Here is a 14088-nt window from a genome sequence, read left to right as displayed (position 1 = left end):
CTCGCTTCATTTGCATTTTCTGAGCTTTACTCGACTTCTCAGGTTATAAGTGATGACAGTTAAAAATCATTTACAACAACACCTTGCATTTTATTTTGTACAGTATGGGCATAATAAGAGTTAAATAATTGATTATATTATTGTAGTAGCTAGGAGATTCAAAAATTTAACATTCAAAGTTTCGTGTAAAAAATTCATTTTCATCCTTGGGGTTTGACGTTATCAATTCTTACGTACTGTAACTTGAAAGCATAATAAGATACTAATCTTTTCTTAATAGAATCGAGTTTATTTACGATTTTAGAAAGAAAACTCGGTTCTGCAAGAAAAATGAAGTATTCATAAAGTTGAGAATCACACAGAGAACTTTGAAAAGACTTCCACGCTGTAGTTTCGTTACCTGGCAACGAGATAACAACTCGATTTGGATAGGCTTGATGATGGCAACTATCTTTGGTGTCTTTGTTTTATTATCCGTCTTTTATCATGAAAATGAAAGCAGAAAAAAAGACGATCAATTGTCATGTTTTGGAGACTTGTTTTTCGCTCTAACTGCCGTTACGGACAAATTCCGTCATGTATTTCTAAAGGACGTTTTCTAAAATTGCGAAACGAATGACCATGAAAACAGAACTGAACTGAATTAATCTCATTGTAACCTCCCCTTTTCTATCTGACTTGTCCAGCTATATCAATACTTTTAACATGCTGAAAATTAAAGCGGTAGTCTGTTAACCATGAGTGAAATACAGACTAAAAGTATAGCAGGACTAATTCAATTTTAAACAAAAATTTTTTGAAAATGTCAAAAGAATACTCAATCAAATGCGTTAATATATTATTGAGCTCTCGCGTTTTCAAAAGTTTCTTGAGTAAAATACAACTGTTTTCAACTAACCTAACCGCTAACCGCACTTCGCACACAAACTGCTCTACAAAACCAAATCATCAATAAGGTGTTTTGCTGATATAACAGAAGCCACGTAATTTCGATAGTCTTGTTAATAAAAGAATTCCCGGATACTTTGTAAGAGTACTTATTAGGCAAGCTCCGTGAATCTTAAAAATGCACTTTAGTTAAGAACATTTCATGCTAACCAGGTACGGCTGAATTGAGCGAGTTGCAAATGAAGCAACGAAAAATAAATAAAATACAATTTACTTACAGAAACAACGCATAGCATGTAAACAACATGAAACACGAAAACATGAAAACTCGTCTCCTCGTACTTAATCTCATACTCGTAGTCCAATCTAAAGGTCGCTTATAGCAATTTTAAGACCAAGATTAAAATAGTTGCTGACAAGTGTAACTGAAAAATGCTTAAATCGACATCAAACAGTTGAAAATTAAATGGAAAAGATAGCAACAACTCTCATACAAGTTGCTCCGGAATAGTTGTCTGATTCTTCTTGGTTAGACAAGTCTTCTTTGTACCACACCCTGTACTCTTGACCAGCGGTCACCTCCATTGGAGTAGAGAATGTAAACAGCAGCTCTGGTGAATTGGCAGCGAACCCAGGAAGCGTGTAAGAATTTTGGTCAATATTGTAATTTTCAGGTAGAATGACGTTGTTTTGGTCATCTGTGATGATGGTTAATAGGTTACTGTTGTCATCGCAACCCCAGTTGCTTATATGTATACTGGTACATCCAACCTTGCCAGAAATATACACCAACTTTATGGCGCTGATTTTACCGGTCATGGGTGTTAAGAACTTGCCGGGTTTATCATCTTTAGCTGCCATGCACACCTCACCTGGTATCTCAACAAACCAGTTTTCTGTAGCAATAGAACAATTGATTGAGTAATTGCGCAATTATTTCTGTACAAACAATCAAAGATAGATTGAGGGGGATACCCTCAAGAACTACATAATAGTTACTATGGATGACTTCTAACCGTCAAATCTTGGGCTCTCTTAGTATCCTGGGTTTAGTTGTTGGTAATGTTTGTTTTGTTGGAGGTTGCCTTTATTTTCGGTAATCATGACCATTTCTGGTAAGTCAAGTGACCAGAACACAAAAAACCCTAAAAACTCACACAGCTTACATTTTTCTCCGTTTAAATCAAAACCATGGGTAGAGTGCATTTAGAAGCAAAATCTGTAGCATGGATTTGTTAAAATTCGCGTTACTTAAAAAAAACTATGACGTAATAAAGTTTTTGTGCTGTCATAACTTTAAAATAATGTAAATTTCAATATTATACATTTTGCAGTCTATTCCATAATTTGAATTGCAGTTCCACTTTTTAAACGTAATAAATTAAGATTGAAAGCAGAATTAACTTGCTCTTGCGATAAAGTACTGCTAGTCGGCATTACAGCTGAGCAGAATTTCGCTCGTGAATGAGATAACAGATAGCAAAAATGGAAGAAGCAGGCCACGTTTCCAAACTTTTAGACCCTGGTCACCTAAACGAACAGAACGCCGACATTCAGTTTACCAGGGAGATCGAAGAAAACGGAAAACTTCCTTTTCAACTACAATACTGACTTTATTAGACGCAACACTCACAGAACTACTGAAACTGACAGAAATCTGACATCTGTTACTACAGCGACTTTACCCTACATCAAGGGCACTTCTGAGACTATTGCGAGGATCCTACAACCCTACAATATCCGTGTAGCTCACAAACCTATAACAACGTTACGACATTTACTGACCAACGTTAAAGACAGGGACGAACCTAACAACAGACAGGGAGCGATTTATAAGATCAAATGCTCCGACTGCCAGGCCTCCTACATCGGAGAGACCGGTAGAAACTTGACCACGAGACTGACTGAACACAAACGAGCGACGAGAAATGGTGATGTCAACAATCACATTTCTGAACACCACCGACTTACTAAACACAAAATCGACTGGGACTCTGCTGAATGCTTAACCTACAGTACTAACTATTTTCAACGACTGACTCTGGAAAGCTGGTACACAAACTTAGAACAGACGCCTATCAACAGATGTCAACAACTACCGGCACCTTACAAACGACTTATTCACGACGTAAAGAGAAGCGACAAACGAACCGCCAACAGAACGACTTAATTTGACTAACAATAGACGGAACAGAACGACTTAATTAGACTAACAATAGACGGATCGAAACTGACCAATTACTGATGACAAACTTTACACGAGTCTTACAGCCAATAACATCACGGCTTAACTGACCAATCAGCTTCAACGGACCAGACTTATAACATCATCGACTGACAACAACTTTTCACTTGACTCTGAAGATGACTTCCGCTCAGGTTGTCGAAACGTCAGTCACCAACAACAGTTCTTCTCAGAACTACTCTCACCCGGACGATCACACTATACGAACTACTGATACTCCTGGGTTCAAACCATTTACTTTATTACGTACATACCTGGTTGCAAATCCATATCTCTATGAATGCAATTCACTTCACTTATGAACGATGTTGGAGCAGAATACTTTGCTGCAAAGTTTAACTCGCACTCAAGTTTATTCCACCAGAAGTTGCAGCTTCGGCACTGAGGGTCTTGATTACACTTCAAAAGGCAGCCATCGAAGTTGTAAGCATGTATCTTCTTGTAAGTGGGATTCGCAAGAGCGGATCCCCAAGTTATTTTCTCTTGTTTGCACGTTGCTTCGTTCGCAGAAATGTTGGTCATGAACAGCAAAAATGCTAAAACCAATAACGGCTTCAACGAAAGTTCCTGTGACTGCAAAACAACACATGAAATATATATGGCACATTACTGAAATAACTTTAAGAATTTTTTATTTAATTCTACATTGATGTTGAATTGATGTTGAGGTTGTATAGCTAAGAAAAGATGTAAAATCACCAGTACAATCTCAAGGTTTTCTACAGTAGCACTTTTAATCTACCAGATATTTTCTCAATAAAGTAATCGAAAAATGCATTTTGGTCTTCATTTTTCAAACTGATAATGCGAACAACTGAAAATGTGTGCGCTAACGTAAGTCATCTTTTTATTCTAATGGCACCCGAACTAGATGGAGCTAAATCCAGACTGTTTATAGCGACAAATTTGATTTCTGTTTTGCGGTAAGTTGCCAATGACGATTTGATTCTGTCATTTACGCTATCCTTCATTTACTCGGTAATTCGTCTACTGGCAACGGAAAACTGTTATTAGCAGCATAGTGTATTTAAACAAGATGAATGAAACCCACTGGTTAACCTTTTAACCTGGAATATAAAGTATTCAAACAACCGGGCTCAGGCTTTTGGGTTACTATATTAAGGGAAGATCTTTTCGCAGTTTCAACGGCGACTCAGGCGACGACGTTGTTAACGTTAAAACGAAAGCCAGGAAAAACTCCGGCTTCAGTGGGATGCGAAAATTATTTCATAACTTTCGCTGGGCTTTAGTAAAGTTCTTAATTTAAAAACCGGTCGGGTTAGGCAAATATTTAATGTTGAACTACTTTTACTCACCGAAAGAACTCGGATCTTGGAAATATAGACCTTGACGCCCTTCATTATGCCTTTTTTCTGCAGCTTTCAGAGCTTTTACTCAACTTCTGGGATCGAATGATAACAGTTTGAAATCATTTACCACAACATTTCTCATTTTACTTTTTACAGTGAGGCGCGACAAGAGTTAAATAATTTATTGTATTATTGTAGTAGCCAGGGGATTTAAAAATATAGCCTTCAAAGCTGCGTATTAAAAATTTATTTTCATCCGGCTCTGGGGCTTCCAGGCTATCGTATTGGAGCTTGTAGGCACAATATTTATTTTTCTTTTATACAATCGAGTTCATTTAATATGTGAGAAGGAAAACGCGGTTCTACTGACAAGAATAATACACTTTTACTCATAAAGTAAAGAACCACACAGGGAACTTTTGAAAGAAGTATAAAGTATAAGTTTAATTTGAGAAACTTTCTGATGACGGCTATTTTTTGTATCTGATCACTGATCTCTTTATGATCAAACATTTATAATAAAGATGATGAAAGCACTGAGAAAATCAACTGTCGTGTACATGTTAATCCAAGTCTGTCCACAAATGTTTTTTTTTTTCTTATAATTGTTTTTACTGGCGCTCTCAAGCTCTCGACAAACTAAGAGAAAACAAAGGGACGTCTGTAAAGCCGGGAGCTTGCCATGGTTTAGCAGACTTGTTTCTACTGTTGTGAGGACTGTGGGCCGAGCACGTACGGTTCAAAATTTGCTCGCGTTATTTTTTTTTCTCCCTTTTTCGGTGAGCAGAATCGCTTGACCAACTCGTTCTTCTACTCGTACTTCTACTCGTGAAATTTATGCGTTATTGGACTTTTGATTCGAAGCAAGTGTTGAATGCATCAGCTCGTTTCGGAACGCAAGATTTACAAATAAACATCATTACGTGATTCACGTACCGTAATGTGTCGACGTTGCAACGTTTTTTCGGCAGCGTGAGAGATGAGATCATTGGCTTCGTCTGAAATGTTATTTCACCAAAAGCGACAGTCATCGACCTAACTGTAATTTTCCAAATATTTTTCGTTTTTAGCGTCATTGAATTTCTCTTCCTCTACCATTGAAGCGAGTTCAGAGGTTTGAAGAAAAATTAAATATTTACAAGGCAAACTAGTAGGTTGTCTAACTTGTAAGGTTTACGTCGTGCTAAAGATACCGTATTTTGTGCCTCAGGCGGCCTTTCGGGGGCGGCGCTTCTTGGGGCGGCGCTGGCGCAGTCCTGTTTGGGCTTTGGTGTCCTCGGGGGGCGCTGCGGCGTGGCCCCCATCTCCTCGTTTGTGGTGTTGGCTTGGGGACGATCTCACTTCGCCACCTGGCGCGCGTCAGGCGTTTCTCGCGGCGGGCAGTGTCGCCTTCCCTCCCCGCGAAAAGCCGTCCGGACGGTGCTGGGCTGCGAACTTCTTCATGCGCCGCATCGGACTGCGCCTTTTCGGGGGCGGCGCTTTTACTTTTTTGTCCCGATCGGCGCTTATTCGAGTAAATACGGTAGCTGTGGATGATGTTACATCAGATCGTGATTACGTTCCTAATCCTTCCGCAATAAGACTTAAACCGTGACTTTCAAGCAGGAGAGCTGTTAAACCAGTTCCGAACTTCTTCATTTTATTATTGTGTTACCCATTTTCCTTTCGTGTCATATGTTCCAGGATCCAGATAAAGAACATTTAGTGATCAGAGCCGGTTTGACAATGGCTTTCAACAATGGTCCAGTAATATAGTTCGTATGTAGTCGTTCGTTTTTGTCGGTTGTTGTGCTTGATATTGAGCAAGTGACGTAGTGTTTACGTAACCTTTTTGTGATCAAAAAGCAGTACTAACTTTTCAATTACGAGCACGATAACCACGCGATTTTCTGCTTCCTCGAGCTTCTTGTTCTCACTTGATAACTCATTTATGAGTTTGAAAATATATCATGTAACGCCTTCTCGTGAGAACTAGCTGATACCTTGAAGTTCCGATAGACTTTCTCGCTGCTTCGCTGCTAAAAATTTACTTCGCTCCCCAACAAGGCCGCCAGCTACACCGGCTAGTAGCTTAAAATAATTAAGAGGATAACTGACTTGCCTATTTAAACAATAGAGTGTTTCTGTCGAGGAACTATCGGCTGATAGTTGCCCGCGGAAATTTGATGTTCTTAAAACAAATGTTAGCCCGAGAAGCAAAGCTTCGAGGGCTAATATGCTAGTTTTAAGAACATCAAATTTCCAAGGGGCAACTCTCAGACCGATAGTTCGTAGACAGAAACACTCTATTATTTTTATTGTTCACCACTAAATTTTCTTCCGCGCGCCCATTCAAAAACGAGTATCGTGAATTATTTTTTATTTTTCAGGATAAAAACTCAATTGAAAGCCGAATTTTAGAAACAAAACAAAACCAGACAAGTAACCAACTAGCGCAGTGAATTTGGTTGGGTTTTTTTTGTCTGCATGCAGGCCTTCTTCGGTTTGCAAAAAATTTCACGGGCAGGCACTATCCATCCGGGCATTTTTCTCGGACGGGTACTTTGGGCTGCCAAAAAATAAACAAATAATAAAAAAGACGGGGGGGGGGGGCTTTTCTTAATTTAAAAAAAAAAAAAAAAAAAAAAAAAAATAAATATATATTTTTTTTATAAAATATATAAAGAGTGATATAAAAAAAAAAAAAACCCCCCTTTCTACCTACTTTTTAAAAATGAAAATCGGGCTTCCCCCCCCCCCAAAAAACAACCATAAAAACCTCGAGCTCCCGTCTAATTGTTAAATAGTGCCCTCCGCGGATGAACACTATCGCGTCATGTGATCAATTTGAACCAATCATAATCGGAGAAAACTTAGTGGTGAACTATAAGATGGAAAAGTCTAAAGCAAAAATTGGCTCATTGGCAACAGGTAGCAGCTCAGGAAGTTATTTCATACTTACTACTTCAACGAGCTTGTCAACATTGCAAATTGCAAGCTGAAGTGAACAGGACAATTATAAACTAAAGCCATTTGTTGTTTTAATTCCACTGCATGTTACTTTATTGACAGTTGTTACATTTGTTTAATTTCTGACATTTTCTCTGGCAAAGCTGAAATAAATTCGCACGAGTCGTATTTTCCAGCGTCAAGTTACCAATCTACATGTAGTTGACTTCAGTGGTCTTTGTTAAACAAAAAGCAGCAGAAATGGACTTCTCAATTCAGCTGCAGTGCTTAGTTCAGTCTTTCACCTATAAAGTATAAAGTAACAAGTGTATCATTTTTGTAAGCTGCTGAATTCTGATTTTAGCTAGGTGCTAGTTTTATGTTTAAGTCATAGTGCCATGGCATAAGTATAAACGACACAGTGACAGCATCGTGCACAAGAGTTTCTATACTAGTTTCATGTCAATACAGGTCTCTTCGTTTTTAAGAGAAAGGATTTTAAAACTTGATCAAATATGTAACGGCTCACATCTCAGTGCTTCACAAATGTCACTGTATAACGACCTCGGGGAAGGGTTTGGTACTGTTTTATTTTTTCAGATGTCGTATTAACTGACAATTTGAAAGTGTTTCCACTGTTGTTGGCTTTGTTTTGGAAAAGCACATTCCTTGATATAAAATCATTTTCGAATTCTTTTTATACATACATGTACTAAAATTTTTCCGGGTTATTTATTTTGTTAATGCAAGTGAGCCCACTTGTCACATTGAGAAAAAATATTTAGAAACTGACAAAATTAAAACTTAACTAAAGGTTAAAAGGAAATAGGCTTAAGAACTTTAGACCAGTTATGACCGCGGGTTAGAAACAGAACCGTCTACCCCATTATTTCGGCCGATCCCCTGACGACAGTCTGCATGCATGTGCCGTAGATAGTATTGGCGATGGAGAGAGTAGCAGTTACAACATAGTAAAAAATAAAAGCAGATTAGATACCTTTGTATGTTACAAGGAAACGGTTCTTGGCAGAATTAAGAACACATTGAACACGATTTTTTGCAGCCTTCAAGCACTTGAGGGATAAGAAGGGTCGCATAGTCCAAGTTCTTTGTAACGCTTGCATTCAGAGCTCTTGTCCTCGCAGGCTTCTTGTAAGAAAAAAAGGAATAAATACTGATTACCTATTTAAATTCGTTTTGCCGTTTATCCAGGATTTAAAATATATAACTGTGTGTAGTTTTACTCCTATGGTAGTAAGCGAAATCGAAGAAAATGAAAATGTTCTGTTTCTTCCAACTCCGAATCCGACAAGCTTCTGACTCCGCTTACGACTCCAATTTTTGATTTTCATTAGGTCGCGCGTAGGCGCTGTTACGATGCCGACTACGACTTTGTCGCTATTGAAAACCAGCCTTTAGAATTTAGTTTCTCACAATATTTAGAAGTTTCCTATTGTTTTCTGAATGGGAGGCGTGGTGGCCTAATGGTTTGAGCGCTGGACTCAGAATCGAACGGTCCAGGTTTGAGCCCTGGCTGGAGTCACTGTGTTGTGTTCTTGGGCAAGAAACTTTACTCTCATAGTGCCTCTCTCCACCCAGGCGCTATATAAATGGGTACCAGCGAATTTACTGCTGGAGGGTAACCCTGCGATGGACTAGCATCCCATTCAGGGGGGTGTAGAAATTTTCCTAGCCGCTTAATGCTACGGAAACCGGGTTAAGCTCCGGCAGTATAGCTCCACTGCTCGAGGCTTCCCTTTTTTCCTATTGTTTTCTGAGATAGGTAAGGAAGTCCAACTATATTTCTGCAAAAGAAAGTGGATTTTCAGTTATTCTTACCCGGGCAGGAATGAGTGTTACAGTCGACAACCTCTTCCGTGTTACCGAAGCAAGTTTTTCCACATTTGCTTGGAGGGGGGTTGCTACATGATCTTGTTCTCTTTTTTTGGCCTCTTCCACAAGTTCTGCTGCATTGACTCCAGGCAGACCAAGCGGAGAGATTACCATCTACTGCAAGTTTAACAGACAGAATCATAAAAATCAACAAAGATCAGTGTTCCCGCTAAGTTGTCCTTGTAACTACAGATTGTTCACGGACAACTTTTCAATAAGTCTTACTACTATACCGTTGAGGATCGAACTTAAGTGTCGATTATTTTTTGCACAACGAAAAACAATCATTTCAGCCACTGCATTCATGATCATTCTCCAGCGTTCGGCAAACAGCTGATGGCGATGTCGTTTTGCGTTTGTTGTTGTCTACGTGAAATTAAATCGCATTCTGAAAGGAAGGACAAATATCCCCTGGTGTCGCTCTTTGGGATGGGCGAACAAAACCAGAACAGCTTTTTACTCACAAATATCTACATAAACTTATTAATACCCCTCGCAATAGAGGGAGTATTACAGAACTCGTGTCGTGCCTAAGTCCACCCGACTTTTTGACACGCTTTTGCTATTCGTTGAGGAAAAAACTAAAATCTTAGACAAAAGTAGTTGACACATTGACTTCCCTCTGCAGTTGTTATGGCAAATTTACCACTAGTTTTTAAATTCCATGATAGTCTGCTAAAATACTCCCCTCCCCCATCCGATGTTGTAAAATTGTAGCAAAGGGCTCCCAAAAACAAACTACAACATTGCCGATAGGGGGAGGAGGGTTGGAAGAGTGGAGCGAAAGGATGAAATAATACCAAATAACAATGAAATAGAGTGTAAATTGATAATGTGTCAACACTATTTCCAATGATTGCAGGTTTGTTTTTAAGTTTATATCAATAATTTATGCTTTGTACTTGACTCGATGATTCTGTAGACGTAGTTTGTCCTTTCAACTCCAGTACACGCCACGTCTGAATCGTCGTTGCATGGTTTGAATTCGTTGTTTATTGCAGTGATACATCGGCTTGACTTCCCGTCTCTTGCATAAGTTTGAGTAGCGTTTTCTCCGCTCCAGCATTCGCCATAAAATTGAAGACCGAAGATTGTGAAACCTTTCTTGGAAACTGCCTCTGCGCAAAGTGAAACTTCGCTGAAATGAGACAAATATAACAGGTTATGATCTGAATGGTACTCTAGAAAAGGTTAAACTTCCCACTTTCATTATATTACTAACAGCTAGCAAAGGGAATTTTTTTTAAAAAAAATCTCTTGCATTAATTTTAATTCATATACAGTATCCCGCTTAAGGTTGTTCATCCATCTTCGGGAATTACAGACAAGGGAGCAGGGATGGCGCAGTGGTGAGAACGCTCGCCTCCCACCAATGTGGCCCGGGTTCGAGTCCCACGCCGGTGTCATATGTGGGTTGAGTTTGTTGTTGTTTCCCGTCCTTGTTCCGAGGGTTTTCCTGGGTTCTCCGGTTTTCCTCCCTCCACAAAAACAACACTTCCAAATTCCAATTCGATCTGGAATACACGGCCCCACAAGCTTATAGCTTAAATCCTTACCGTGTCTAAATAAAGGTAATTTATTTATTTATTTATTTATTTATTTTAATAATAATAATAATAATAATATTTACAGACAGTGCTGGTTTTCTGCGACACATTATTCTCAACGTTGTCAGTACTGTGTCTTCTTTTAAATTGGTGAAAAAAACAGCATAAACTTGGGAATAACGGAAACGTTTACAGGCAATAGCCGGGTTCTACCCATGTGAGAAAGCAAATCAATTCTGCTAAAAGACAAGCAATAAAAGTGGGACTCTCTGTGAGCACTGTAAACAATAATGATGATCTTAACAAAAATAAATTGTCTGGATGTCACTAACAGCAAGGAATCACCATGGTGACAAATCCCGACCATCGGTTTTCGCTGCGCAGAGATAACTTACCCGCTTATTGACTCGTCTGGAAAATACCAGTTGAACACAGGACGATAATTTTCTATCAGTTTTGGTAACGGGCGAGGTTTTCTCAAACTATCCGTGAAGCAACCTACTTTGACATATTCAATGCAACTGCTGACGTCACCTGCAAGTAAATACAAAAATACATCGATTTAATCAGTTTTAGTTTTGGGAGTTTTTAAAAGACTCTAATAAGCTTTTGAAGAATGTTGGATGATTTTTAATATACATTTATGGGAAAGAAAAGCCGGAGATGGTGGAACAGTGAATTTTAAATTGAGAAAGGAAAAATGTATTTTAAGTTAATATTAACACTTGGGAAATAAAAAGGAATTCCGCCAAACTGAGGTACCTTCCATGCATTCATAAAAAATCATAAACGTCTTCGTAGTTGTATATTAACTTGAGTTCAGAAAAAGAAAGCTTAAAAAAAGTTCAGGTTTGAACAAGATTCGAACCCATGAGTTTAGCGATTCCGCTGCAAGCGCTAAAGCACTGAGCTATCTTTTACCCCATTCACACCAAAGCCTGTGTAATTAAACAGGGTTTAAAAATTGTTTTCTTCATACAGGTTGCTAACTGATGTTTTGATTTCAAATTTAGCTTTAAGAAAACACAAGTTAGATTTTATTTGAACCCCATGTAAAATTCAGTCTATCAGTTTTCTGTTGCTGATTTTCATTTTGTTAAACCTGGTTAAACTAAACATGTTTTATAGGCGTAAAAGGGGGTATTAGCCACTGAGGGTTGGTCAGCGGAAGTAATGACTATTCGATCATCGATTCACGGGGCCGGGTATATAAAACAAAACTCGCAACTGACCAGCTTCCAGTGGCTTTATAGCTCCGTGACAGAAAATTTAGCACTGGAATCACAAAAGTCATATGCATGAGTTTGAATGCAGCCTGAATGTTTTTGAGGTTTTCTTCTCAACTCCTAATAAGTTGATTTATAACTGCGATGTCATTCTTTTCCGTTCTTTTCACCACAGTTCATAAATAGAATTTGCTTTCTATACTCATCGTCACTTTTTAACGTTTGGCATATTATGAAATTGAATCCTGTCGCGTGAATTAGTCGAATTACATGCGACTTCAAATTCGTTTCAAGGGTCTCAAAGACGTTCGTCGTAGCCTCTCACTTTCATATCGAACTGTATAATACTCTAAATGGATAATATTTCATGAGAAAGGAGGGCTTCCTCGATATTTGTATGTCATTCGCTGAATACATATTGTCAAAACATATAAACCAACAATGCTCGATGAATGTTAATTTTTTACAGTTTTATTAGAAAATTCGAATTATTTCACGTATAGTGGTTCTGAAATTAATAAACAACATAAACCAGTCGTCTTAGAGAGAATTCAGTATTGCTTTTTATATTCTACTTTGCCAACTATTTTCGCCGGCTAGAGATACAAGAGTAAAGGAGTGGTAACCGAGTTCTTGAAACATACAATCGAAAAAATGTTTACTAAATCAATTTCTTCGTACCTTCAATAAATCCCCAATGAAGGAGCAAAAGGACACTCATAAGACGGAAAGCAATGTTAGTCAGTTTCATCATTCGTCGTAATTTACTATCCAGGGAGGTCTAGCTTGTGAAGAAGAAGAGCAAAAGGCAATGATGTCGTAGCACGTGGTTCTTCAGGGCGAATTCATCCGTTACAATATCTCTCTCATTGTCCGTCTGCTTTTATTAATATTTCTTTTTTCCGGAATAAACAAACATGACACTTTTAGCGGCTACTTTCTTCCTTGTTCCGAGACGTTTTATCCGGCGGCTGCATTCGTTTCTGATCTGCGCTTGATATCGCAATATTAACAGGAAAATAACCAAACTTTGGAAGGGTTATTGTTTTCTTGTATGTTTCCGGGATTGATAAAAACGCTGTTCTTTGAAAGAAAACAATGAATGAACAGTTTATAGGAACAGCGTCTTTGTGTCAATGCCGGTGGGAGGATTTTGAACTTTAAAACATGATTATTAATTTTTACTACATGATTGGCGTATTAACATCACATTGTCACGGGAAGATTATAAGATTAAGACTTTTTATTAAGTTATTAATAAATCGTTTTATCCAGTCTTTGCCAAAATATCTTTTTTTCTTTTATTTCTCCATTGAAAGGAACATATTTGTACATATTTACTCTTCTGTTATGTCAGGCGTAGAAAATTCTTTTTAAAATCAATATCAAGTACAATTGTATGGGTTGATACGGTAAAATAAAAAACGTCGCATCTGGCCAAACAAGAGCGTGTGAAAAGCCAGAAGGTTATTTATTGAGAAGGATTTGTCTCTTTTTTAAGCTTTATTACTTTTTCAGAGAAACAAAAAAAAAGCACGGAGTTCAGAGAGCTAGTGTTATTTTATCGGTCTGAACCCAATACACGACTTACCTTATTTTGAATATTTTTTCAAGCGGTTACAATAGACCAAAACGCGTGAAAATTTTACTTGACCCACATCAACTGTTAAAATGATTAAAAATATTCATTTGTTACGTTTTTCCGATTGCTCTCCGAAACCACAAGTTAATTCATTTTCAATATTACTCGGGCTCTAAATTTCTACAAGATCAATTCCTTAGTCTAATTCAAATAGGACGAGAACTAAAAATTTGAGTGAACAGTTTAGTCATTTTTTCCTTACCAAGGCAAGGCGAGAAATATCAAGTGACGTTACTTAACTGCGTGTCTGGTTGAAAGTTTCCAGTTTTTATCAGTTTTATTATATTACGTGACCTCGTGAAAAACCATCTCAACTATCGAATCAGATCACTGCATGTATCCATCGTAGTTTAATTTTGATTTCTTACAATTATTAGTATGGTGATTTACAAAATTTGCGGTGAGAAAA

General features: G+C 38.0%; 1 protein-coding gene and 1 pseudogene across 2 annotated transcripts; both read right to left on the bottom strand.

Moving 5' to 3' along the window:
* Nucleotides 1–104: 104 nt before the first annotated feature.
* On the bottom strand, nt 105–4507 carry LOC144658434 (uncharacterized). Its single transcript, XM_078518833.1, has 3 exons — nt 4450–4507; nt 3388–3706; nt 105–1784 (listed from the first exon to the last, which is right to left on the bottom strand). The coding sequence occupies exons 1-3, from the start codon at nt 4492–4494 to the stop codon at nt 1351–1353; spliced, it is 798 nt and encodes a 265-aa protein (XP_078374959.1). The 5' UTR covers nt 4495–4507; the 3' UTR covers nt 105–1350.
* Nucleotides 4508–8389: 3882 nt separating this feature from the next.
* LOC144656592 (semaphorin-5A-like) lies at nt 8390–13010 on the bottom strand (annotated as a pseudogene). Its single transcript, XR_013571327.1, has 5 exons — nt 12719–13010; nt 11207–11345; nt 10167–10402; nt 9211–9381; nt 8390–8520 (listed from the first exon to the last, which is right to left on the bottom strand). The product of XR_013571327.1 is annotated as a semaphorin-5A-like (transcript).
* Between the last annotated feature and the right edge of the window lie 1078 nt (nt 13011–14088).

Source organism: Oculina patagonica, chromosome 6, assembly GCF_052425735.1.
Source record: "Oculina patagonica isolate OP01 chromosome 6, crgOcupat, whole genome shotgun sequence".
Classification (NCBI taxonomy): Eukaryota; Metazoa; Cnidaria; class Anthozoa; order Scleractinia; family Oculinidae; genus Oculina; species Oculina patagonica.
This window is presented reverse-complemented; position numbering and strand designations above follow the sequence as displayed.